Genomic DNA, 26,221 nt, shown 5'->3' with positions numbered 1-26,221 from the left:
CCCAACAAAACTGCTCGAAACTTCCTTGATTAACACTGGCCATTTCTGCTCACATGACTGTTCGGTATGCCTGGGAACCTGGGACACACATTTTTATTACATTGACCTTGAGAATAGTCCCCGAATATTTTTTTCAGTGCCATTTCTCCCATCTTCCCATAATGCTTTGCCATACAGAGTATGATATCTGTTACTGCTACAGGCATCTAAATAAAATGAGATCAAGAAGCTCACCGTCTATTGGGGAGCAAACCAGTAGTGCTTAGAACAGACACAAACCAACTAACCTGTGGTGAAACATATAAAGAATGGGCATCCCAAGTTTTTAAACAGAACTAGAGATTAATTCTGACTTGGGGGATCAGTAAAGGCTGACAGACAGTTTTAGTTGAAGGAGTCTAAAAGGCAGAGAGGGGGAAGTTCTGAACTGAGGGAATGTTATGATCAAAGCAAAGGGACGTGAAAGACCATAAATTCTTCAGTGAATAACAAGCAATCCAAAGAGACTGGGGTCAAGTCCCAGAGTCTGAGGTGTAGACAGGTAGACTGAGGCCAGACAACAAGTGCTTTCTCTGAGTCCCTGAGACTTGACCCCTTTCCTGCACTGTTGGGCAAGTGAAGAAATGGAGAGCACATGCATTTAAGAGATAAGTGAGGGAGAAGAACCATGGAAGGAGAGCAATAAGGAACATTTGGAAGAGTAAAAAGAGAATCTGAGAGAGTAATATCACCCTGTTGAAGTGAATTAAGAGTCTCAAAACAATGTGTAAGAAAGGAATCAAGAAACCTGAAAAATGCATAAGGGGGGGGGGTATGAAACACTCCATAGGTACCAGAGCATCAGATAAAACAAAGAGCTTTTGGATCTCTTGCTACTCAAAGGGGAGTCCCCGTGGAGAGCGTAGGCAGAAATCAGCCTGCAGGTTACAGTGTGCACATCAAAGAGGGAGAGGCCGAGAAAGAGAGGTTGAGAGGAGAATGGGGAAGCAAGATCAGTTTTCCTTAATAGGGCACGTGCACATAGGTGTAGTCGCTAGGGTGTTCACTTGGGGACACATGCTAGGGAAGGGAGGTGGATCCTGAAGAAATCGAAAAGTCTTGCAAGACTTTGGAGAACAGCATAGCATGTAGGATTCTTGGCCAGGGGGAAAGTAAGTAGGTCTTATGAAAGAGACTAGACCAAGCTTTCTTACAAAGCTGAGGGAAGGAGAAAAAGTGAAGCCGGAAAAAAGTTTCAGATGGCAGGTATGGAATCTGTGGTGTGTCACACGATTTCGAGGCCAACGATCTCAAGGCCAACAGACGAGGCCACTGATTTCAAGCAAGGTGAGAAGAGGTGAAGGTAAGTATAAGAAGTGTGCTAAGGGACCAGAACAGGAGAGAGGAGTCGAGGATGTTCGCTAGGTCGGAGGGCGAGGACTGATGGGCAACACTAATGAACGGGGTGGGTTCTGCTGTAGGCTGGAAACAAGGTCTTTGGCTGGAGTGTACTGTATACATTACAGAACCAAAAAGCTTGTTTGGGGGCTTCTGTGCTTGTCTCATAAAGCCCTTTGAGATAAATTACCTTATATACAAGAACCCTGCAAGTAATAAATACATGATTGTAGACAGATGGATAAAACACAAAAATGGTGCTAACTCCTTTGGTATACCCTAATGAAATAATAAATTAATTCTTGATTTAAAAATAAACTTGGGCATATACAGATCATAGTTTCATATCTCACATTACTGAACTATTATGGGAACTAACGATCTTTATTCCTGAAACAAATTCAAAAACACTGAGGAGAGTCTAAGGAACTGAAATCCAATGGAAAAGCTCCCACTGGACACCACAAAAGGAAAAAAAGAGTAAACTATAACAATATCTTAACTTTTAAAAAAAAAACAATATGGGGCTCAAACTCACAACCCTGCGATCAAGAGTCACATGCTCCTTCAACTGAGCCAGCCAGTGGCCCTGACAATATCTCTACGTTTAAACAAATGAAACAAACAGCAAGAGAAGGAACATCTGTACATATCTGGAAAACAACAATAAAGGGAGTGAAGAAACCTGTTTGTTTGTATGTTGGATAAAGGATGCCAGGCAAGCTTAAAAAGGATTTTAACAGAATTACAAATTTACTGCAGGAAGGATTCACCAAAAAAAAAAAAAAAAAAAAAAAAAAATCTGTATCTATATCTATCTATATCTATATCTATATCTATCTATATGCATCAGCAGGCATTGAAACAACATAACTTTATCTTAGAAAACTTTATCATGACCCAACTTACTCTTAAAATCCATTTATACTGGTAAGCATGTGAATACAACTGCCAATTAAAAGGGATGGGAGATTGGCTAAAGAGTAGTGTTTAAACAATAGGAATGGGTAAGGGACAAGGAATTTAGCTGTGGGCAGGGCGGTAGGCCAGCTTCCCAAATGTCCCCAAGGATGAACAGAATCCCATGCTGACACAGGTTGTGGATGACTGATTTGATAGGTGGGGACATGGAAAGATACAGAACATAAATACGGACCGTAAGCAGAAACTCAGCTTATTAATGTTATGAACTTGAGAAAGAAAATCCTGAAGGCAAGTTGGACACACAGAAAACACTGTTGAGAGTGTCTGCAGTTTGACAAGATGAGCCTGTGTTGATTTGCCCAGCAAACTTGTGCCACTTTGTGATGGACTGTGGTGTACAGAGAAGGAAGGCACCGTGTCTGTGGGGACAGAGGGCTGTGCAAAAGCTGGTTTCATCTGGGGCACCTGTAACTGTATATGTTTGAAAATTAGAGAGTTCTTAGAAGAGCAATAATAATGATTAAGGCAATGGAAGAAGTGATTTATGAGGACAGATTAAAGGAGCTAACTATGAATAGCCTAGTTAAGTGACAAGTAGAGGGGTACATAATAGGAGTCTCCAAGGAAAGAGGATAATTATTTAGCCGGGTACAAGGGGGTATAACTAGGAGTAATGAGATGAAATTAAGAATGGGAAAATTTAAGCTGAATTTCAAAAAAAACCCTCCCTGATGGTATAATTTATTAGCTCACGGAATAAATTCCCTATGGAAATGCAATAGTGAGGGAAAATTAATAACAGGACTGGACAACATACCAATAAATAATATAGATAATAATCCTGTATATGAAAGAAAGTGGTTCCATGCTATGCTTTTCTTGCTTAGAATATCTTCCCATATTTTTCTTTGATAGTCTGTTTATATATGGTGACTGTTACTCAGAGAAGTAGTTAGGCAGTTAGCTAAAGTAAAAAGGAAGTATGTCCTTTAGGTGAGGGAAGTGAAAATCATCTTACTTTTCATACACTCTGCAGTAGCACGCTGAAATAATTTTTTACTACTTTGCTCTAACAGAGCTGGTCGTGAAGCAAGCTGGACAAATGTATTAATATTTCTAAAAAACAAAACAAAACACACCAAAACAATGCGCATCTACCATTCCACAGAGTCTATTCTGATTCTCTGTGCCATGAAACTCATATTTTCATAGACATGTTTAATATAAACAATTTATTGCCATAATAGAAATCAAAAAACTTTATTCCAGCTTTTCTAAATGTAGCTCTATGGTCAATTACTTCACATCAATACCAAGATCAAATAGGCATAATACTAACAAGCAGTTTGCTTAATAATAGTCACCACACTAATTAACCCATCCAGAACATTCTTAATCAGACGCTATTTGTAATGTACAGTTAAGAGAAGCTTGGCAATAAACTGTTCTATGCTAAAAAAGAAAATAATACCTTACCGATGGGGTGAAACTGGCTTTTCTATTGAACTGGACAGAATGCGCTGCCGTCCTGGCATTAACTCAAGAGAGTGAGTATGCAAATAGGCACATGTCTGAACATTCCCTTTCTCTTCCCCAGCTCCAACTCTGGTGGAGGTGTTAATGAGAAGAGAAAAGGTCCTGAGATAAGGAGTGAAAGAGAGAAGAGAGTCAGAAGAAAACCAGTGAGCTGCGTTTTAGAGCTTCTGCCAGATCTGCCTTTTAATAATTGCCCAATTTTTCTTAAGGAAATGCTACTGCCCATCGTACTTGTAGAATGTCTTTCCCCGTTTCTGAGTCTCTCAGCTCTATCAGAACCTGTTTTTACTTTTAGGAATATTCTGATCACTGTAATCATTTCCAGTCTACTATTAGCCATGGGGCCCTGCCCCAACCATTTTCCCCCACCAATAGCTCAACTGTGAAACAGAAGCACAGCCTCCCTACCGCCTCCTGTCCTCACAACCACCATTCCTTCCTCACCACCTCTGTCCAACGTGGTTCCAGAGGCACTGCCACAAAACCCCGGTACTACGTTGGGCAATGTTCAAAGACACAGCTGGTGCATGTACTTTCTAGACCTAAACTGGATTGCTTCCCACCACCCCACGTCCACACACACAGACTTAGAGCTGGCCCTACAGGAATGGCCTTATTCAGATCAATCTGGAAAAACTAGGTTTGAGAGTGGCTTTAAATGATGTTAAGACTGATGGCAGATACAGGAAATGCTCTAGGTATCTTAGCTTATTTCTGCTAAAGTTGAGAGGCTAGAGTATGTTTCATTGACTAATGGAGGTAGTCAGAAGGAAGGTGATAAAATAAAGCAAGTCAAGTAGACTTGGGACATGAATACTGATTCATGGGCTGTGGAAGAGAATATCATGGCTGACATGTGAGTCATGATGGAATACACTGCCTACAAACATCCTTCTGAGAGATTTCAATAAAAAGTACTTAATATAGTGAGTTCAACCTATAGAATCTCATAAATACCCACAGATAAGAATTCACAAGACAGAGATTATCAGCGGTCTTGCTTCTCAAAACAGATTTGGAAGACAGCACTTGAAAAATGGTGCAAATTAGTGGATGATTAAAGAGAAAGGCAGCATAACTGGTTAAAGAGTATTGCAGGTTTGAGCCAAGGCAGAGGGAGGAGCGCATCAGCAACCGAAATAGAGAAAGTGGCCTGGAGGCGCCTGGGTGGCTCAGTTGGTTAGGTGTCCGACTTCGGCCCAGGTCATGATCTCACAGTTTGTGAGTTTGAGCCCCGCGTCGGGCTCTGTGCTGACAGCTCAGAGCCTGGAGTCTGTTTCAGATTCTGTGTCTCCTTCTCTCTCTGCTCCTCTCCTGCTGGTGCTCTGTCTCTGTCTTTGTCTCTCTCTCTCAAAAATAAAAATAAAAAAAGAGAAAGTGGCCTGCCCGTGGGGTAGGCAAGAAGAAGGAGTTGACAAAGCTCAGGTTCTCTGGACATTAGCTTGGGTTTGAGGGAGGGAGAGTGGTATGGCCACCGCATTATATCATTTAGGCTGGAGTTTTCACAACGTGCGCTTTATGCAATACTAGATAGAGAAGGTTTTGTGAGAAAACACATTTGGTAAATGCTGGGTTAAACAGACCTAAACACTTACTCACTCAAGAACTTCCCAAAGTACATGCTAGTGTATACCATAAGTATGTTCACTTATTCATTCTTTTGTTTATTCAATAAAATGTTTATTGAGCACCTATTATGTAATAGGGCTATTATGTGTATTGTTTCTCAAACTTAACACTTCATGAAACGAGGACTCCCCCACCCCCAAGCATGCACCTTAAGACTTAGTATGTAACAAAGGATATCCTGGGAAATGCTACTTGAGACCCTAGGAGATGCACAGCCAGAGTCTGAGAAGCAAGATGGGTGGTGGCATATTTTATATTGTAGGGATGGCAGAAGGAGTGGGGAAATGTGCTCACATGAGAAATGATGAAACTGAAACCGAAGGCCATATACCAAGCCACATAACAGCAGACAAAAGGAAGTTTGAAAGAAATGAGGAGAAGCTGTGAAAAAAAGTGACAGAAGATATGGTTCAAGGCTAATATGGATGATAGCAGAAAAAAATATCATTTGATTTTATCACAGCAATTTCTGTGGATTCTTGGATATAAACCACACTGAGAATTGAGGAGAAAGGAAATAGGAATCAAAGATAAATAACTTTTCCAAAACCAACTGGGAAGACACATCCACGCAGTTTAGTGATCTAAGTTCTCGGGTGATTTATAACAAAAACTATTTACTGTTTCCAAACAATGTGCTGGAAATTAATTACAAAATTAACATTTTTAGAATGTTGCCACATAAGCAAATATCAGAGATAATTAAAAAATCATGCTAGCCCACATGTGTCCAATATATCACTTATATGGTAAGCAGATTTATATAAAACTATAAAGTATAAAAGTAAAAATCTAGCATTCTCATGTGTACACATCTACCCCCCTGTATCTCTTGCCACACTATCTTCACGAAATAAAGGAATCACAAGCAAGAAAATCCATCGTAATTAAAACTAGATGTTTGGAGACCACAGCATGAAACAGAAAGACAGACTTCTGCTTGGTTGGTTGGTTGGTTGTAGGATGCTTGTTCTTCTTTCCTGGAGATGGCTAAGGGCTAATACTCCTAAAATAGATGGCACATGTCTGCGAAGGCTGTTTCAATAAGAAACTCCTGGCGGAACAAAATACGAACAAATTCAAATCACGGATGAGTCGGTCACAATCCACACACACATAGCACAAATGCTTTGGGGGAACTGCCATCCAACACCGCTGTGGCCGGTTAGGCCATGTTGTTTAGATGTTCAGTGTTTGGTGCCCGGACCAAATTTCATCTCCCGTGGTGTAAACTTGCAGAGTCAACATGAAATACTGACAGCAGCCTGTGAGAGGGCACTGGGCAAGAGAGTCTTACTTAAACTATGAAGAGTCTGCTTTGTGACAAGATAGAAAAAACAGAATCCAGAGAAACTAGCTGCAGTGAAAATTAACAAGCAAACCCCACTTATTAGCCCAGGAAACACATGCTGAGACTGAAAGCAAATTTGTGGTGATCAGACTGGCCTCATTAGCCACACCTGGGCCCAGAGATGACACTCTTAGTGATGACAGCACCTTCTCTTAAAGGCTGCCCAAAAGACACACTGCAGCTCCCTCCCTATTTAAGGTCCATCATTTTCTGATGGCTGTCCTTTAAAGAGCTGGGATGTATGGCTCTCATAGGAAAAGGTGGTCCTGTGCTCATGAACCTATTGCAAAATGTTTCCCACCACGACTTCTAAGAATCATTTCTGAAAATCTAACACTTTCACATACCTCACTTACACCGTTTGTTTACATGACCTCTTCTGACAACACAGTTTATGTAGTTAGTATTATTTAACTTAAACAGTTATGCCTCAAGGCTCTGTTCTCTTTGGATTTCAAAGTGTTTTAGATTGTATATATTGCTCATTTAACCACCTGCCTCTGTGAGCAGTTTGTCGTGTGCAATTTTACAAAATCCCTTACGAATAAATACATTCTTGTCTCAGAAAATTGAAGGTCCTCATAAATGTACGAGAAGAAGAAAACCTACCTTGCATGTTGACAGAACAAATGTTTATCACATTCAGAGCCATCTTTGTGAGCACATGTAAGCTTACTTCTCATGATCTCCACTCCTCCCCAAGAAGAGCTCTCTTAGAACAAGAAAACCCTCTAGTTTACACGAGCTTTACTAGAGCAATTCAACATAGTTGGGCAGGACTGTAGGCTTAACTGAAAACAGGGAATCTTTATTTTTCTACCTCCTCCATTTCAAGCATTCTCCACCCACTGGTGAGTGAGTCCCTAAGACCTTCAGACTACTTTCTGATTGCCTGGGAACTCTTGCTACCCCCCACACTTAGCCTCCTTGTAGCCTATATGTTGGAACTAAGCCCCACTTTAGATCTAGCCCTGAATCCTGCCCTGCTCTCCATTGTCGGTCTTTTTGGAAACCAATCTTAAACTTCCTCCCACAATGTATTAGCCACCTTCCAGGCTCAATGTGTCCCACCCTTCAAAGGGGGCAAGTACCATAACTCAAGGGAATTTACCACAAACAGAATCATTTCAAATACCACGGTGAGCCTATGCAAAAATTATTTGGGGAGGACAGGTGGCAAGAAATCTCCGTGAAGCACTGTAAGTAAGTCCACTTAAGCAATGGGCATGTTGCACAGAGGATAATCCAGATTGTTTCAGTACACAGGCGCTTCCTGTGCTCGTGGATTTATTCACATCACTTCATTTCTCTCAACCTGTGCTTCATAGTCTACAAAATGGGATAGTATCTGTATCTGCAAATTTCTGGAGAGGATTAAAAGAGAACTGTGGTGTGTACAGAGCACACGTAAGTAAACTTCCCACACCTTTGCTCATTCAAGTTAATGTCCATAATATAAGGAGTGAGCCCTAAGGCCATTTTGGGTAACACCAAATTTCCCAGTTAGAGAATAGGAAACTGCAATCCATCAACAAATATTCACCCAACAATTATTTAGGATCCTCCTATGTTATATCTGTATTTACAAAACCTTTAGTGCATACGTAGTAACATTTCACACTCATTTTGGACTCTCAGCCCCCGAAAGTGTAAATTTTCCATATCACCTTTAAACTAAACTGTGTGTACTGATTCTGTTACTAAAATGATCTCACTTTTAAATTCAAACTTAATAACTTGTTCATTATGTTTCATTAATAACTCAAGAAGCAAAATTTCACTATCTTCTATCCTTTCACCTTACTTAATTTAATGATAGTGTATAAAAAAAAGGAAAGAGTTCCCAAATGTGGATCTGAAGTAATCTCTTTCACGCAAGAGGAAGTAGCTGTTTCACACGTACATAGGCTCAAAGCAAGCAGCTTTGCCAGGATATACCTTGTTGGCAAGTAACTATTCTCACTACTCTGGGAATCCCATGTCTTCTATAGCCTCAATAAAGCACCGAAGGAAACTCTAAATATTATGTCTAATCACGTGTTCTATCCCATGATTTTTTTTTTTTTTTTGAGACGCCATTATTTAGGAGTCGAAAGCAGGATGGGAAAATACGTTGATATTAAAAAAAAAAAAAGGATCACTTTCTTCTTTCCAAACAAATATAAGAATTCTCCTTTGGAAGCGTTTCCAATTAGAGACTCTCCTTTTTGAGCATGACATCATTGCATTGGTGCTACAGACTGAAAGGTGTTCCCTCAAAATTTGTATGTTGAAGCCGTAACCCCTAATGTGACTATGTGTGGAGACAGGGTCTTTAGGTGGTAACAAGGGTTAAATGAAGTCATAAAGATTGGGCCCTAATACGGTAGGGACTGTGGCCTTAAAAGAGGCGGAAGAGATCTCTCTTTCCCTGTGTCTCTTTTTCCTCTCCTCCCTTCCACTACCACGTGTGAGGACACAGCCAGAAGCCAGCTACCTGCAAGCCAGGAAGAGAGCCCCACTCAATACCAACCGTGCGGGCACCCTGATCTCAGGTGGCCAGCGGCCAGAAATGTGAGAAAATACATGTCTATTCTTTAAACCACCCAGCCCGTGATAATTTGTTATGGCAGCCTGAGTTGACCAATATAAATGGATACTGCTGCAGAGAAAAGGAGGAAGGGTCAACACTGTGATGTGTGAAATTTCCTGAATAGAGTATTAGGAAACTAACGGAGTGGGAGGCACTATGTTTATGCTGACAGACAGTGACAACGAGAGAATATTGTCAAAGAAGAGAGAGCTGACTACCAAAACTGATAAAAGAAAATCTGGAGGATAAAGAAGAGAAAATGTGAATTTTATTGTGTGGCACAAAATGTTACTTGTTGATTAAGAATAAGAAAAAATAATAGAGAATGGAGTGTTAGGAAAGAAATTTTTCCTAAAAATTTGTTTGGTTGTGAATGAAGTCACTTAATTTTCCTAAACCTGGGTTTTCTCCCCTAAGCAATGAGAATACTGCCAGTCGGAGACTTCTCACAGAAGAACGAGGATCAAAATATCCTATCAAACCTATTGATTTGATCTTACGGTCCCTATTCACAGCCAAAATGGCATACTGGGTCAGCAGGGCTCTGAGCCCATTGTCTGTTTCAAATTCAGGGCTCTGCCACTTACTAGCTGACCTGGGGAAAGAGTTTTTTCTTTAAGTATCAGTCACGTCATCTGTAAAATGGGGATAATATTATTGCTGCCTTGCAGAATGAGGCTTTCCATGTTGTTTGGCACATAGTAAGAGCTCAGTAAATACTATTTTTTTTTAGTTACTGATAATAATGGTGAAGATTATCATTACGTGGTCATTGTTATGAAAAGATACTCAATATTTAAAAAAATTCTGGTCTCTGGCCAGAATTCTGGTCTACTATGAAGTAGGCTTCATAGTTAAGCCTACTTTCTGAACCAGACTGATGCCTTTTTAAAGATATGTTTTTCTTGCTAACTCTTACCAGTTACACTTTAGCTCTCCATGTAAGGTGGGCATTTTAATGTTACCTTATTTTCATTTGTATACTAATCAAAGATTTGTACTCATGCCTAGAGGCACACGAATTACAAAAAAGCATAATGTTATAAATCAAATATATTCCTCCCTTTCTATTACTTGTTGCCTTTCGTACTTTTTTCCTACCTTTCACTTTTCCTTTCCTTCCCTTTTATTCTTTTCATTTTTCTAACTGAGAGTTTCCATCTTTTCCCTTCTTAAAGCTGCATAAACCAAGAAAGTAAAACCAGGAAATTTAAAACATCAGTTTCCAGGTCTCTGAAGCACGAACAGATGGGCATCAAAAAATCCAGTCTTTTTTTTTTTCCTTTCCCTTTTTCATATGCCCATCCACAACCTGAATAAATCAAAATCACCAGCAAATCCAACTTCCAGCAGAACCCGCTTTTTTTTTCCCCCTGCTACTGCATTAAATGCTACGGCACTAAGTATTGATCCACATCACGTACTGATTCTATTGCTGCCTAATTGTTAAGCCACAGAACCTGACTTTATTCTGAACTGATATTACTGGAAGATACAGTTTTGTTACTATTACTTTGAAATAAAGCCTTCAGGTGTACAAAGTGAGTGTACAAACACTTCTGCTTACTTCAGGTTTTCTCCAGTTTCCAGTATGGAAAGCTTGGAAAACTGAGGTCACAATACAACAGATGGGTAAATTGCTGGGCTATTACTAGACTATGGCCAAGGCTTGAAGGTTAAGAAAGGCTTTTAAATACTGAGTGAAAAAGGTTCAGAGAAAAAAACCATTCAATCACCATTCCACAAAAACTGGAGTGCCCACTCCATGCCGAGCAAATGGCCAAGTTGCCTTCGTGGAACACACGATGTGGTAGGTGCTCTGATCAGGAAAGAATAGGTGTTAGGGTGATGGGAACCCAGTCCTGGAGACAGGGTTGGTGCCAACGAAGGCTCTCTAGAGAAGGTGATCTTTCAGTTGAGGCTACGGTGGTGACTGGAAGGTAGCCAGTTGTGAGTCGTGGGCTGTGCCAAGAGTCATGGCATGTGCAAAGGACCTGGAGGGAAAACACAGTCCAGTGGAAAAAGCAAAATATGGCCGTAGTGTCAATTGGGTGTGAATAGGAATGAAGGTGCGGTAGGGGAGGGACAAAAATGAGGTCCAAGGTATAACCAGGTGAAGGCTTTTCTGCCTTTAAAATATAAGTGAAGCGGTATGTGGCCATTTGAAAAGTTTACAGGCAGACGGGGGCTGAATAAACACTCTACTGCAGTATGAAGAATGGACTGGGGACACACGGCAGAGCAAACACCGATTTTAAATACCTCTTGCCTTTTGAATTGCCACTAAAATAATGGTATGGGAATTTTTAAAAACGGCAAAGACTTTCAAGAACAAAGAGGAAAACTGAAAAAGATGACAACAGGAAAGAAATGGCAACTAAATTTCAGAAGATGGAAAGCATAGGAATGAGTGGTGTTTGAGCAAAGAGGAGGAGGCAGGACACGTCTATGCGTGCAGACGATTTTGCTTGTGCATGTGATGTTAGCCAAGAAGCAGCAGTTCATTTGTTGCAGAGAAACTCCAAAGGCTCAGGTATCGGACATGCCAGGTACCTCGGGAGGTGCAGATGTGGAGCAGAACTGAAAACAGAACTGGTAACAATTCTCTATGCAGTGAGCACAAACCCCTCTGATATGACAACCTCCCCATGCACAGTGATCTGCCTCTGGTCTCCCCTCTCTCCCCACCTCCCACCCTCTACCTCAACAGCAGAAAGGAGGCTTCCTCACTTGAGGGGTTCAGTAAGGCTAAAGGCAAGCGTGAGGGAAATTAAGTGAAACTGTGCCCATTTATTGGTCACCCCTCTCCAGCGCCCTTCCCTAACCATTTGGCTCTCAGACAGCATGAGATTCCCGATACAGGTGATGGGAGGAGACTTTCTCTGGAAACTAACTGGACTGACCTGTCGACAATGACATGTGGGGGTGCCACAAGTGAATCCCTTGTTTGCTCATTCCATGAAAATGGTCACTAGTCCATAGACCTTGTCTCTGAAATTCTAAACATCTTTCAGGGTCTCACTCTCAAATCTGAAAGAACAGCCAGGGACCATCAGACATTTGAAGAAAACTATTAACATGAAATAAATATGACAAAGCAAACCACTACAGAAAAGGACCTTGAAAGACACTGAGACAGAGGGAGGAGTAAATGAAAACTTAAAAAAAAAATCCTATCACATCCACAATGATAAAATAAGATTTTGCATTCATGGTGAGAAAAATAGAATGCAATAAGAAAGAACATTCAGGAACAGAAGAGAGTGCTTGCAAATAAAAATATCATAACTAAAAAGAAATCATTAGAAAAATTTGAAGATAAGGTTGAGAAAATTTTACAGACAGCAGAAAAACAAAAATGAAAAGAACGGAGTAGGAGAAGAGAAACAAAATCAGGTCCACTTAAGGTTCAATATTGGTGAATAGGAGTTGGAGAAAATCATGGGGGAGAAAACCAAAGGAAAAATATAAGAAAATCCTTAGTGCTGAAAGGAATGAGTGACCAGCATAAGAAAGGGACAAAAATCCAATCCAAGCAGAATTATGGGATTTCAGAACACCAGAGGTGAAATAGAAAATCTAACACCTTTTGGGAGAGCAAACAGGAAGTCACATGCAAGGGATCAGAAATAGATAAGAATGGACTTCTCAACAGGAAGTTCAAAAAGTAAAAAACAATAGAACATTACCTCAAACTTAAGAGGAAAATGATTTTCAATGAGAACTCAAAACTCAGTCGAATATCAATCAAATATGAGGCAGGATAAAGCCATTTTTAGACATGCAAGTCCCTAAGAAATTTTAGCTCCCATGGGCATACCTCACAGGTAGATACAGCACACTAAGATGAGAACATAAAACAAGAGAGAGACATGGGATCCAGGAAATAGTTGATTCAAGGGCCCGGAAAGCAACTAGAAGGAACAGAGGGCAAAAAAATGGGGTCCTCCAGGAAGGGGGTATCCAAGAACAAACATGGAAATGATAGGTTTTCTAATGTGACTGACCATATCAAAATGATGACTTAGTGACAGCCACAAAGCTTAGGAACGAGTTTATGATGGTGACACAGAAACCAAGCAGATACAGTCAAAGCAATAATTAGCCCCAGGAAAAAGGTAAAGAGTTGTTCAAGAAAAAAAAAAACAAAACACCAAAAAACAAACTACCACGATGCTCAGCAGGAAACATACTTACATAGCAATAATGCTATAAACACAGAATCTTTAATTAATCAAAAGTTGAGAGATAGCCATATTGGAAGGATAGGGTGAGGGAAAGTATGTGCGTGAACACGTGTGCACCCGTGCTCATGCACATGGATACTCGTGTTCTAAGAGAGCTAACTAAATAATTTCTACTCATATGAAGTCAATAGATCATATCTATTTTAAAGATTAAGAAAGAGCAAGACAAGAAAATTTAAACATTTTGTCAGTGGTAGACTCTACAGGTGGGAGAGCTTAGGGGTGGGAAGGACTGGGGAAAGGGATTTTGCTTTGTTTTACAGACTTCTTTGTACTCTCTGACCTTTTAAAACTAAATATATGTATGATGTTGAGAATTCATGACTTTAATAATCTGGAAATTTCTTGCCCAAATCTCTGAATATTGCCTCTAACACTTTCTCTAATTTTTCCTTCTGGAAGTCTTATTAGACACGTGCTGGATTCTTATCCTTTTATTTTTTAATATCTAGCTTCTAGGTCACTAATTCTCTCTTCACACACGTCTAATGCTTAACATATCCATGGAGTTCATTTTAATGAATATATAAAAATTCTACTTAGTCCTTTAAAAATATGCACTAATTTTTATAGTATCTTTTATTTCTCATGTTATAGATCTATTCTTATGCTACTGTTTTAAAAACTTACTTCATCTTTTCTGTATAGTAGTTTCAGTATTTGCAATTCTTAAGGGCCTAATCCCACAGAAGGCTGTTATAGCCAGTTTCTGACTTGCTAAACTGTAAGAGATGTTGGACAGGAAACATCATAAAGAAGGTTTTGAGGAGACGTGAGGATGACACATGTAGGTATCGATTACTATGCCTGGAAAAGCGGCAGATTCACCAAAGCGAGGCAATAGAGAGAGATTTGTACCTACGTTTTGTCCTTCCTTAAAATCTTACCAATTATTGAAACTCTAAGACATTTCCTTAAACTATTAGTCAATCAGTAGGTATTTATGGAGTGCCTACTCAAACTGAAATCTCTGCTGTCATAAGAAAAACAAATAGAAGAAAAATTAGACATTTTTAACACGTGACTGAGTTTTCCTCTTTCAAGTTTTTTTAAAAAAATTTTAAATGTTTTATTTATTCCTGAGAGAGAGACACACACACACACACACAGAGCATGACTGAGGAAGGGGCAGAGAGAGAGGGAGACACAGAATCTGAAGCAGGCTCCAGGCTCTGAGCTGTCAGCACAGAGCCCGATGTGGGGCTTGAACTCACAGGCTGTGAGATCATGACCTGAGCCAAAGTTGGATGCTTAACTGACTGAGCCACCCAGGCACCCCTCCTCTTTCAAGCTTTTTAAAGAGATAGTATGTTGGTTGTTTCAAGATCACAACAATCCATTATTCTGAGGTTCAACATTATTTGCAGAAAATTTTTTTTCAAGTTTATTTATTCTGAGAAAGAGAGACAGCACTTGTGCGTGAGTGGGGCAGAGAGAGAGAGAGAGAGAGAGAGAGAGAGAGAGAGAGAATCCCAAGTAGGCTCCATGATGTCAGTATAGAGCCCGACATGGGGCTCGATCCCACGAATTGTGAGATTATGACCTGAGTTGCAATCAAGAGTCAAATGCTTCATGGAGTGAACCACCCAGGTGCCCCTTTTGGCAGAAGGTTGTTTACTTTCCACCTCAAAATACCCTTTCTTTGAATAGTGGGTTCTTGAATAGGAGCAAATGTTTTTAGTGGAGAATTATATACATTCACAGTTTGTATCATTGTGGGTCATAAGCACAGAGAGATGCAAATATCTTTTAATACTACATTGGATATAAGTGGAAACTATATACTTTTAACCATAAATGTTAATAATAATAAATATCCTGGGAAAAGTAACTATTTGGTGGAGTTCTCATATAAAACAAACAAAAAAATTCATGTAATCTTAAAAATGTACTTATTCCATAATTTAGACGTATTGAGTCTGCGTCTTGTTAGCACGGGCTATGTTAAAGTATTGCATATACCACCTGAATTAGTGCGCACCCTAATTTATACTGTGTATAAATTCAATATTCAACATTTCAATAACATATGCCAGGGTACAACCAAGTTCTAAGGGTGTCAAAAGTCAGATCATTGTAAAATTGAATGTAAGTTTAGGAGTAGAGAGAGCAACCAGCCAGATGTGCCTGCAGCAATGTGCTGAAGGCCATTTAAAACCAATCCATGTGTAGTAGATGGATTCCAGTAGAGAATTATAGACAACAAACCAAGAGATACTAAAGTCTTACTACGGTATCATCTTTGTTAAGCCAGAAAAAACATTTTGTTTTTACAGAACTGGAGCTAAAACAAATCTTATTCTTTCCTCCCTGTACTAAATAAATGAGCAAAATCAACTCTACTGCCTCCCAGGTTTACAGCCCACAGTAGATGTTCCATATGTACTTGCTGAAGGAATGGCTGCCTTGATACAAGGAAGTGGAAAGGGTTATGCACACACTATTTTATGGCTTTCTGGGTCCTGATTGTTTTTGTATACTGCTGCGTGGTTTGGGTGTTTGAGTGTGCTTTATTTCAGGTGGTTTGCATATGTGAAGTAGAAGGAGGTAAGGTTGGTTGAAGGGTAATTATTTCTTGATAGAAGAATATAAAAAGTATAAACAGCTCAGCTCTTGCTTAAGCAAACTCAGCTCTTCATTCCTGATCTACAATGCAAATAGTATACAAAATAAGGTTTCATTAAAGAGTGACTGTCACATCAACAGGATAGAGAATGAAGACCTGCTATGCAGTATTATTAGATATATTGAATTTGTTGTCACCATGATCAACAAAATATTGCTTCAAAGGACTATACACTGTGACATAGAAATGGCTTTGCAATACAGAGCACTCCTCTGACATAATTTTTTCATTTTATTGTAATAGAGCTATACCTCTAGAAGAAACGAGTATGAATTTACTAATGGCATGGGTCACTATTAAAAAAGTAATAAACGAATGAGAAAATATCTGTGATAACTAACGATACATTTTGGAAAAGAAAATGAGAAACTTTTTATCATGTGGTATGTTCACAACCCCAAATAACTCTATGTCATACGTGTAAAATGGGACTTTTCCTACTATCCTGGAATTTCAGCTGAGGTCCTAACCCTGAGGATTAATACCTACAAAGGCTAAAAGGAGGTGTGAGACACCCCTCTGCAGGACTTACTAAAAGTAGAAACATTGGCCCCGTGACTGTTACTCATCACCCTCTCAGCCTAAATACGAGGAGGAAATTCACAGGAGTAGATGGGCTCCATGGGAACCTCTTATTACAGAGATTTGGGATGTTTGCCAGAAGGGGAGGTTGGCATCTCTTTCCCCAAACTGGATGACTGCCAAGCTGCTGAAACTCAAAAACCTGCCCTCTCCTCCTGCTCCTAGAACAGAGCTCAGAAGTGTTCTTGGGAGAACCTACTGCATGCCCCCCTAAAATCTAGGGCATAGGGCTATCCTGACGATACCCTTGACTTCAAGATTTGGAAGGTAGGAGGATAAGTGAGATTGTCCACATGGCAGGGTAAGGAGAAAGGAAGCAATGGAAGCAGCTCCCCTTTCTGCCATTTGAAAGGGAAAGCACGCCTGATTTCCTCCCATGCCCTCCCCGTGGCCCTGGTGGAGGGGAGTCATACAAGATCCATACTGAAAGGACTATGCTCAAGAAGGTTGACTTCGGGGCAAGGAGGATACCCTTGGGGCAGGATCTGAGAGAAGGATCTGATTAGAGGTCATGCAGGGAGGGTTTCGTTCATGCTAAGGAGTACCTACCTCTGTGTGCGAGGTCTTCCCAGGAGCGTCTCAAAAGAACATACCTCTGCACCACACAAAAGAGTTGGAATTTGCCTCCTCTGACAGAAGGCATTGGATGCACATGAGAGACCCTCCAAGAGTTTCAGCTATGTAATAAGCCCTCCTCTCTTTTCCTCCAGTCCTTCCTCTTAGTCCAGAGCCTGCTGTAGGACCTTGAAGGGGAGGACAGGAGGCGAGAATGGAAGTGCATGCACCTGGTTTATTGAACAGGTTGCCCTCGATGGGTATAATAAGGGAACAGTTTCATTTTCCCCTTTGCCACTGCCTTCAGACACATCTCAGATCTCCTTTCTCTTCCTGTTGGTGTCAACTTCCGCACCTTGGCTTTCTGGCTTGTGATTATTTTCTTCTGGTACTGTTAGCATTTCTACCCGCCCCCCCCCCCCCCCCATGTTATAATCTAGGAATAGGAGAGGTCTTTTTTAGACGTGACACTAAAGGTAGAAACCACAAAAATAAAGAATAGGTTTGTCTGTGTAAAAATAAAGTGTTTTAACGTATCAAAAGCTTCATAAATACAACTGAAGGGGAACGTGCAAAAGTGAAAAAAACTATCAGAAACCTATCCAACAGAAGAGTTAATCAGCTAACTCTTAGCGATCAATGGGGCTAGCAGGCAATCCCAGGTTCAATAAAGTCTGCCACTAGCTGTGTGATTCAGCTAATTCATTTCACATCTCTGAGCTCCAGTGTCCTCAGCTACGAAAGGAGGTTAATACCATTACCTACATCAGTGGGTTGGGGGAGAATTATATAAACTAATTTGCGTACAGCATTTAGCACCGTGTTCAGCAGAGTATGCACTCAAATAAACATCAGTTTTGTATCCTCATCACCATCATTAAATCTCCAAGTGGCTAGTTACGGGTAGTAAAAATCAATTTATAAGCATTCTTCTTCTTTATTTTTGTCTGTATTGCCACAGTTTTTGACAATGAGCGTGTGTTACTTTGGTACGGAAAATATGCGAACTATTTCAATTAAGAAAGAAAATAAGAATAAAGGCGTGTGTGAGCCTCTGTCAACTTTACAGAGTAGAGAAAGGCAGCTGCGGGTTTCTCACTTGGGCCAGTCGGTCATCCTATATAGTTTGTTACACAGAATGTCCCTCAGTTACTGAACAGGGAAAGTGGTTCTCTTCCAAGAAGGCAAGAACCATCTGGTCATTCATTGATAGAAATAAATATCTGAACACGAATCATGTTTCCACCGATCAGTATACATACACGCAAGACATGCGAAAGGCATAATAAAAGCTTTAGAAAACATTCACAGGAATAGAAACAAACATTTTGTATCACAGCTTTGTGCCATGTTGTCACATCGGGTTTTACTTGTTTATCATATCATTTCATTTACTCTAATGAAAAATTACTCCTAGGACTCAGTTTCCTTTATTGGCATCGCCACTCATTCTGGGCACAATTTTATAAAAATAAGGCACATGGAAAGATACTGATGTCATTGTCAGAGGAAGCAAAACCATATGAGAGCCCTGGCTCTGGTGCTCATTGAGGCTAGATGGAAGTGAGGGGGAAGAGGCTCTGGGATGTATGTGTCACTGTATTGGAGATGGGCGTCCTCCACAAACAAGCCCAATTCACAAGAAAAGAACATAGACTGTAGAAGGGGGGGGGGGGTCCAATTTTTAAACTATGTTACCAAATACACATTTGCTTCTACACTTTAAAGCAGGGCTGAATCGCATTTGGATAGAGTTATAGCATTGCTTTAAACACACACACACACACACACACACACACACACACACCCCGACACACACACACACCATGGAGGTAATCCAGTTAGTCCTGCAACGCAGATGTGCACAAGAATGCTCCAAGTGATTAAGATAGGGCTTTAAAGTTAGTTAATTAGAAACATCTCTCTTTATAGGATCAACAGTGATACTAGCTTTGAGTTCTCACTGGCCAAATTTGAATTTAAATTTTAAGATGCATGGAACACCCTTTGGACTTGCTCTTGTGTTGAACTTAGAGGAAGGGCCTTCAGTCTTCAAACTTCTCTGGTTCAAATCTAACTTTTTAAAAAATAGAATTCTGCTCATCTGATATTATTAAACTGAGCTTCTCATAAATAGCATTTATCCTTTCTTGGAAGAAAAGAGAACAAAAGTCGTACAAGTGTACTATTTTAGAACCTATCCTGATAAGGAGAAATCACTGTCATTATAACCAAAACCACACTGCTCTTCCCTGATTTTTGGCATGATCCTTCTTTAAAAGGCCAGAGGACCACTGAGAGGGTAAAATACAATAATTGATGGGGAACTGTTCAGCATTAGTGCTTGGCACAAGTAGTTGCTTAATAAAGTTTCAGTTTTACAGAAATGAAGGTGATTGCTAGAAAAGTGAACCTAGAGGGGCACCTGGGTGTCTCGGTCGTTTGAGCGGCCAACTTCAGCTGAGGTAATGATCTTACAGTTTGTGGGTTCCGGCCTTGCGTCAGGCTCTGTGCTGACAGCTCAGATTCAGATTCTGAATGCAGTACAGTTGGGAGCCTGATTCAGATTCTGTGTCTTCCTCTCTCTCTGCCCCACCCCTGCTCGTGTTCTGTCTCTCTCTGCCTCTCAAAAATAAATAAAAATGTTAAAAAAAAAATAAAAAAAGAGAAGTGAACCGAGTTATAATAAACATGTAATTTAAAAAAAAATTAATGCTTATTTATTTTTGAGAGAGAGACAGAGCACGAGTAGGGGAGGAGAGAGGGAGCAGACTCCAGGCTCTGAGCTGTCAGTACAGAGCAGGACACAGGGCTCGAACCCACGTACTATGAGATCATGACCTGAGCTGAAGTAGGATGCTTAACCTACTGGCTACCCAGGCACCCCAACATGTACTTACTTTAAGTTCAACTTTTATTTTCACAAGACTAAATAAATATCAAACTCCCAGTCTACATGTTATATGTGTGTGTGTGTGTGTGGGGGGGGGACAGTTTTGCCACTGGATATTTTAAAGTCACATTAACATGAAGCTCTCAAAGGTCAAATGAGGCTGCTTCCCATTGGCCTTACACTCCTTGATCCAAAGCCACATCCACAGAGAACACAAGGTCACTCCCAGTCTCCTGGGATCATGTTTACAAGACCATTCATCCACAGATTAGCAGAACAACCCAACTTCTGCGGTTTACTAAAGAATAGATCAATTTAGGTCATCCTCAACAGATATATGTTACTCTTCTATTGGAAAACAGTATGGGTGTACTCCTTGTAAGAGATACACTTGATCATTTCCGCCTGAGAGGATTAAAGGAGCTGCTGGCGTTAATGGCAAAGGCGCTTATGTGCAAAACTGTGGACTTCCCATCTTGTTTTATTTGTACTTTGTTCACAACTCCAGAGAAGTTGATAACAATGCCAATTAAATTTTGCCCTCACTGAAGTGTCACATATGTCCTAGAAACAGAGCTGGGAGGGAAGGTAGGGTGTGTGAATAAACATTCTTCATTAGAAGGGGAAATGTTGTAAGGCACCTTTAGAAGCCAACTGCCTTGGACTCAAATTTCAGGGTTATCACCTAACAGGTAAGTAGCCCTGGGCCAACAAAATAACCTAGTTGAGCCACTGGTTTTTTCACTTATTAAATGGGAACTTCTTAGAGTTATTTGAAGGATTAGCTGAAATGGTATATGTATGATTGATGTATAAGAGAGGTAATACATCAATAAATGCATTTCACACCAAGGCCATTTGCTTTAGAAAGAAAACACAGCTGCTTAGACTAGATAAACTGGTTGCTGATGTTTTGAGTACTATCATTAGGGAGGGTCTCCTAACAATATTCCAGAAGTAGTTGATGAATTCAGATATTATATTTACTTCTATTTCTGCTCTAAATAGCTACTATTGAATCACCACCTTGCACTGGTGGCTATCAGTGGTATGACTGGTTTAAAACCTTCCCAGCCACTGGAGCAGTGAGGATGGAAAACTGTGATGAGAACGGCAACCTGCCATCCTTTGTCACATCTTCTTTCTACTATTTCTGATTAGTGCCCTTGCACAAGGCACTCAGAGAGAACCATGAAGATACAGGGAAAAAAAGAGTTTGAGAAATATGTTTCAAGCAAGGTCTTCGGTGCAGAGATTTGAGAGCAGGCCAATACAAAACATGGTAGCAAAGCTCAGAGAGAGTGGGGTAACGAACAGGAAAGAATCCCATGCCTGGACAGTAATATCAAAATCTTCACTCAATAATGTTTTCCCCTTGGGGCGCCTGGGTGGCTCAGTCGGTTAAGCATCCGACTTCGGCTCAGGTCATGATCTCACGGTCTGTGGGTTTGAGCCCCGCATCGAGATCTGTGCAGACACAGCCTGGAGCCTGCTTCGGATTCTGTGTCTCCCTCTCTCTCTGCCCCTCCCCTGCTCATGCTCAGTCTCTCTCCATCTCTCAAAAATGAACATTAAAAAAATTTTTTAAAAAAAGAATGTTTTCCCCTCTTCAACTTCCTCTTAGTCAAAACACTATCTAGTTGTACCCTGCACTCAAGTACTGAATAGTTTCAAACAGACATGCAGGTATTAAGTGCCTATTGTGGTACTGCTCACATTTAACTGAAGGGTATTCTTGCCATACCTCACAGAAAGTAAAAGAAAATGGTGGGAAACATTGTCTCTTTTGACACAATTTGTTGTGACTTTTTTCATTTTTCTTTAACTGATCAGGCCACACAGGTAAACCACAAAAGCAACTCAGTGTTATCATGGGATAACATTATGATTTTACTGAAGAATGCTCTCTGTAAAAATAGTAATGCATTCATTCATTTTTCAAAACCAGTTAGAATTATGGGAATGAACTGGTTGAACAAGCCGCCTAGAGTAGACTTTGTACTGCGTTCACAGAAATAGCTAGCATCTTTCACAACAATAAAATCTACCCATAATGCCTTTTTTTAAAGAACTTTTCTACAACTACCAAAACTTGATGGAACAGTTCCTTATAAGTTTAAATCACAGGAGAGAGTCTGAATAATATTCAAGGCATAAATCAGTGCCACACATCTCCAAATCACCAATTATTAACCTGGAGATCCTAAATGGGCTGCAGGGCTGCAGGGAGTCCTTGAACTCCTTGTAATTATATGGGAAACTCTGTGTGTGTGTGTGTGTGTGTGTGTGTGTGTGTGTGTATGCTTCTTACTTGCATTTTTCTAAAGACTAGAGCCCGTTCAGTTCACCTGACTTCTAAAGGGATTATAACACCCTCATGAGGTTGAGAATTTCTTCATTCCTAAATATATTTTATATGACTGCTCTTTATTAGGCCCTAGACTAAGCACATAGAAAATGTGGTGCTTGACCTCCACATTTCAGAGTCTAGCAATTGTTGTGAATATGGGAGGTGGGGTGGAATCAGTCTTCTTACTATCCTGCTAATTATCTTTCTCTCTTAATTCAACCCCACCCCATCTCATGTTCTACCTCAGATCTCACACTCCCCTTGGGACAAATTCTCCTTCGTATAATCTATACTGAATTCCACCACCACACTTTCACTAATGTTGTTAGATCAAGCTGAGGTGTCCTCTCTACTCTTATCTTGAAAGGTTCTGTTCAAGACTTACCTTCCTCAAGATGCTCTCTCTGAGACTCCAGAATGTTGATACTTTCATGTAACTTCATTTTTCATTCTTTTTACAAAAAATTTAATGTTTATTTATTTTTGAGAGAGAGAGAGAGGGAGAGGGAGAGAGAGAGAGAGACAGCATGAGCAAAGGAGGGGCAGGGAGAGAGAGGGGGAGACACAGAATCTGAAGCAGGCTCCAAGCTCTGAGCTGTCAGCACAGAATCCAACGCGGGGCTCGAACTCACAGACCCTGAGATCCTGACCTGAGCCCAAGTTGGATGCCCAACCGACTGAGCTACTCAGGCGCCTCGCTTCATTTTTCCTTCTGAACTAAAAGTAAACTCTAGAAAGTAGGAGTCACATCTTACGGATAATATTTTTGTTTGTGTTCCTGCCTCAGTTGAGTCTACTCTAAATGCTAGTTTGTTTCCTGCCAGACAAGATGAATAGACTTAAGGATGTCTCTCTGACCTAGATTATAACAGAAGCATAAAAAGATCTTCTCAGAAGAGAAACTGGAAGAAAAAGATGTTAGGGAAGTAGAGGAAACCAAACGACAAGAGAAGAGTCAGCAAAACAATAAGTGCCAACAGAGACAGGAAGAAAAGTGTGCAACTGGAAGTACACCAAAGGTGCTGGTGCTGGGCTCTCCATGGAGCGTGATTGCGGATACACCACAAAGCGCTAGGAGTATTCTCAGACCTTAGGAGGTAGGCACGATGCTGTTACTAATTGCAGGCAGAAGAGAATCCTCATGGAACTTGTTCATGTCTGGGAACAAAGCTGTAGCCAAGCTAAGAGGCACGGTGTCTTCCTACAGCATGAATCTTAGTAGGAGATGAAGCCTGCCAAGATTCATAAAATGTACCCACTTCTGTTCATTCCAGTGGGAATGAATGCTACTGCCAGACAAAGTTCATAATGCTGTGGGGCCTAACCAGGGTGCACATCAGAAGTTTTAAAATACTGGGGGAGTTTTAAAATACTAATGACGTCTAGGACCCATCTCTGGCAATTCTGATTCAATTGATTTGGGATAACCCCTGGGCACTGGGATTTGTTTATATCAGGTGATTTAATGTGCCACCACAATGGAGAACTGCTCTAATTGCTATCTAGGAAGATAATTCAAGGACTTGGGGAGAAGGCTATAGTCGGGAGGGAGGGGGTGGGTGTGGATGGGTGGTATTTGTCTCTTTTTTAAAGGGAAGGTTATAACTGTAGAAGCAACAACAGGGTATAAGGAGCAAACAGCTGGCTACATGCACACTGCTAAGAGTTGGTTTTATAAACAACACAGGGAAGAATACATTAGAAAAAAGTGTTCTTCAATGAAGCTAGGAAAGAATATCCCTATTTGCCAGTATCATCAAAAAGCCTCAAAGCTAAATTTTAGAAGGGGGAGAGGGAGAAAAATCCCTCAGACACAATTGTAAAACCTGAAACTATGGGGGACATAACACAGGAGCAATTGGTAAAAATGCCTGGGAAAATAAATAGAAAATAAAGGGAAACCAACCCCTTAGAGCCTAAGGGGTCCTTAAACAATGCACAGAGTTGAACGTTAAGAGGTTGATGTAACTTGGAATTTTTACTTCTAAGATACTGCAAGGCAACAGGGGAGGGGAAGCGGGTAATAAGAATGTAAGCACTGACTCCCTGCTACCTGAGGAAGGTCATGCAGGTGGTGAGTGCTGCTTTCACTTTCCTGTCCCCGTGCTCACTCCGCCTCTTGTGGGATGCTAGGCCCCCCGCCCCAGCCATAGCGATGCTCAGGATCTAGGCTGAAGCCCGAGCCAAGGTAGACGTGTTCCATGAAAACCTGTGTATCAAGACAAAGAACCTGCTGGGAGCCACCTCCCCAAGAAGACTTCTGAGTTGGATGCATTTTTAAAGGAGCCAACTCTCAAGGAAGCCAATCTGAGCAATCTGAAGGCCTGGTTGGACATCCAAGTACCTGATACAACCAAGGAGAAAGAGAAGGAGGAGTGGAAGAAACAGCAGCAGAAGGAGGACAAAGATGAAAAGAAGAAAGGGGAAGATGAAGACAAAGGTCCTCCTTGTGGCCCAGTGAACTGCAATGAGAAGATCGTGGTCCTCTGTCAGGGTCTCAAGTCTGAGATCAAGGATGCCATTGAGCCGGTCAATCTGGTCACCACCTGCAGATACCTCAGCTCTAGGATGGGAACAGTTCTGGAGGGGCTGTCCAGGAGAAAGTATTTGAACTGATGACCACCCTTCACATAAGCTGGAAGGCTTCCGCACTCAAATCTCCAAGTGTTTCTCTGAGTGGCGCGATGTTGTGACCAAAGCAGCCAAGCAGCCCCATGTCGGTGACTATAGGCAGCTGGTGTGCAAGCTGGATGAGGCAGAGTACCGGGACATCCGGTTGATGGTCACGGAGATCCGTGATGCTTATGCTGTGTTATATGATATCATCCTGAAGAATTCTGAGAAGGTCAAGAAGCCCAGGTAAGAAACAAAAGGAATGATCTATTGAGATTCTCCTCTTATTCTGTAATAGGCCAGCAGAGACCTTCCTCTCATTTACACAGGACTCCAGACTTTCCCCTCCCTATCTTCAGCCTTTTGAGGTTACTCCCTCCCCTTGCCTCCCAGGCATAATAAATGGTAATACCACTGCTCTTAAAAAAATGAAATAAAATAAATAAAGGGATACAAGTATTGAAGTATTAGGACTCTGGGTTCAAACCCTGGGCTTATCATTTATTACAGTGTAGCCCTGGGGCAAGTTACTTAACTTCCTCAAGCCTGAGTCTCCTCATAGGTAAAATCAGAGAATTGTATCTATATTCTAAGAATTACTGTCAATAGGGGCACCTGGAAGGCTCAGTCAGTTAAGTGTCTGACTTCAGCTTAGGTCATGATCTCACGGTTGGTGGGTTTGAGCCCCGTGTCAGGCTCTGTGCTGACAGCTCGGAGCCTGGAGCCTGCTTCAGATTCTGTCTCCCTCTTTCTCTGCCCCTCCCCCATTCTCTCTCTCTCTCTCTCAAAAATAAATAAAACATTAAAAAAAGATGTTAAAGAATTACTGTTAGTTTGTATCAAATGAAGTTATAGATGTTAATAACCTATACCGAATGTGGCACATAGTAATTATCTAATACTAGCTTTTTAATATTAGTGCTATTATTTAGAACAACACCTGGCCAAAAAGAAAACTTCATCCAA

The 26,221-nt window shown here is 40.8% G+C and overlaps 1 protein-coding gene and 1 pseudogene across 19 annotated transcripts in view; one reads left to right on the top strand and one right to left on the bottom strand.

Annotated features, from left to right (window-relative positions):
- QTMAN (queuosine-tRNA mannosyltransferase) overlaps positions 1–26,221 on the bottom strand; it is a 397,197-nt gene that overhangs the window by 62,618 nt on the left and 308,358 nt on the right. For 16 of the 19 annotated variants that reach the window (XM_078451326.2, XM_078451320.2, XM_078451322.2 and 13 more), the window contains one exon: positions 3,778–3,939. The exons of the other annotated variants lie outside the window; for them this stretch is intronic. In XM_078451326.2, coding sequence (XP_078307452.2) covers positions 3,778–3,939 — 162 coding nt within the window. The remainder of the gene's footprint in view (positions 1–3,777; positions 3,940–26,221) is intronic. 19 annotated transcript variants of the gene reach the window in all.
- Positions 24,708–25,520, top strand: LOC132673091 (proteasome activator complex subunit 1 pseudogene; annotated as a pseudogene).

This window comes from Panthera onca, chromosome C1 (assembly GCF_046562875.1).
Source record: "Panthera onca isolate mPanOnc1 chromosome C1, mPanOnc1 haplotype 2, whole genome shotgun sequence".
Lineage (NCBI taxonomy): Eukaryota > Metazoa > Chordata > Mammalia > Carnivora > Felidae > Panthera > Panthera onca.
The sequence above is the reverse complement of the archived record's forward strand: the minus strand, read 5'-3'. Positions and strand labels throughout refer to the sequence as shown.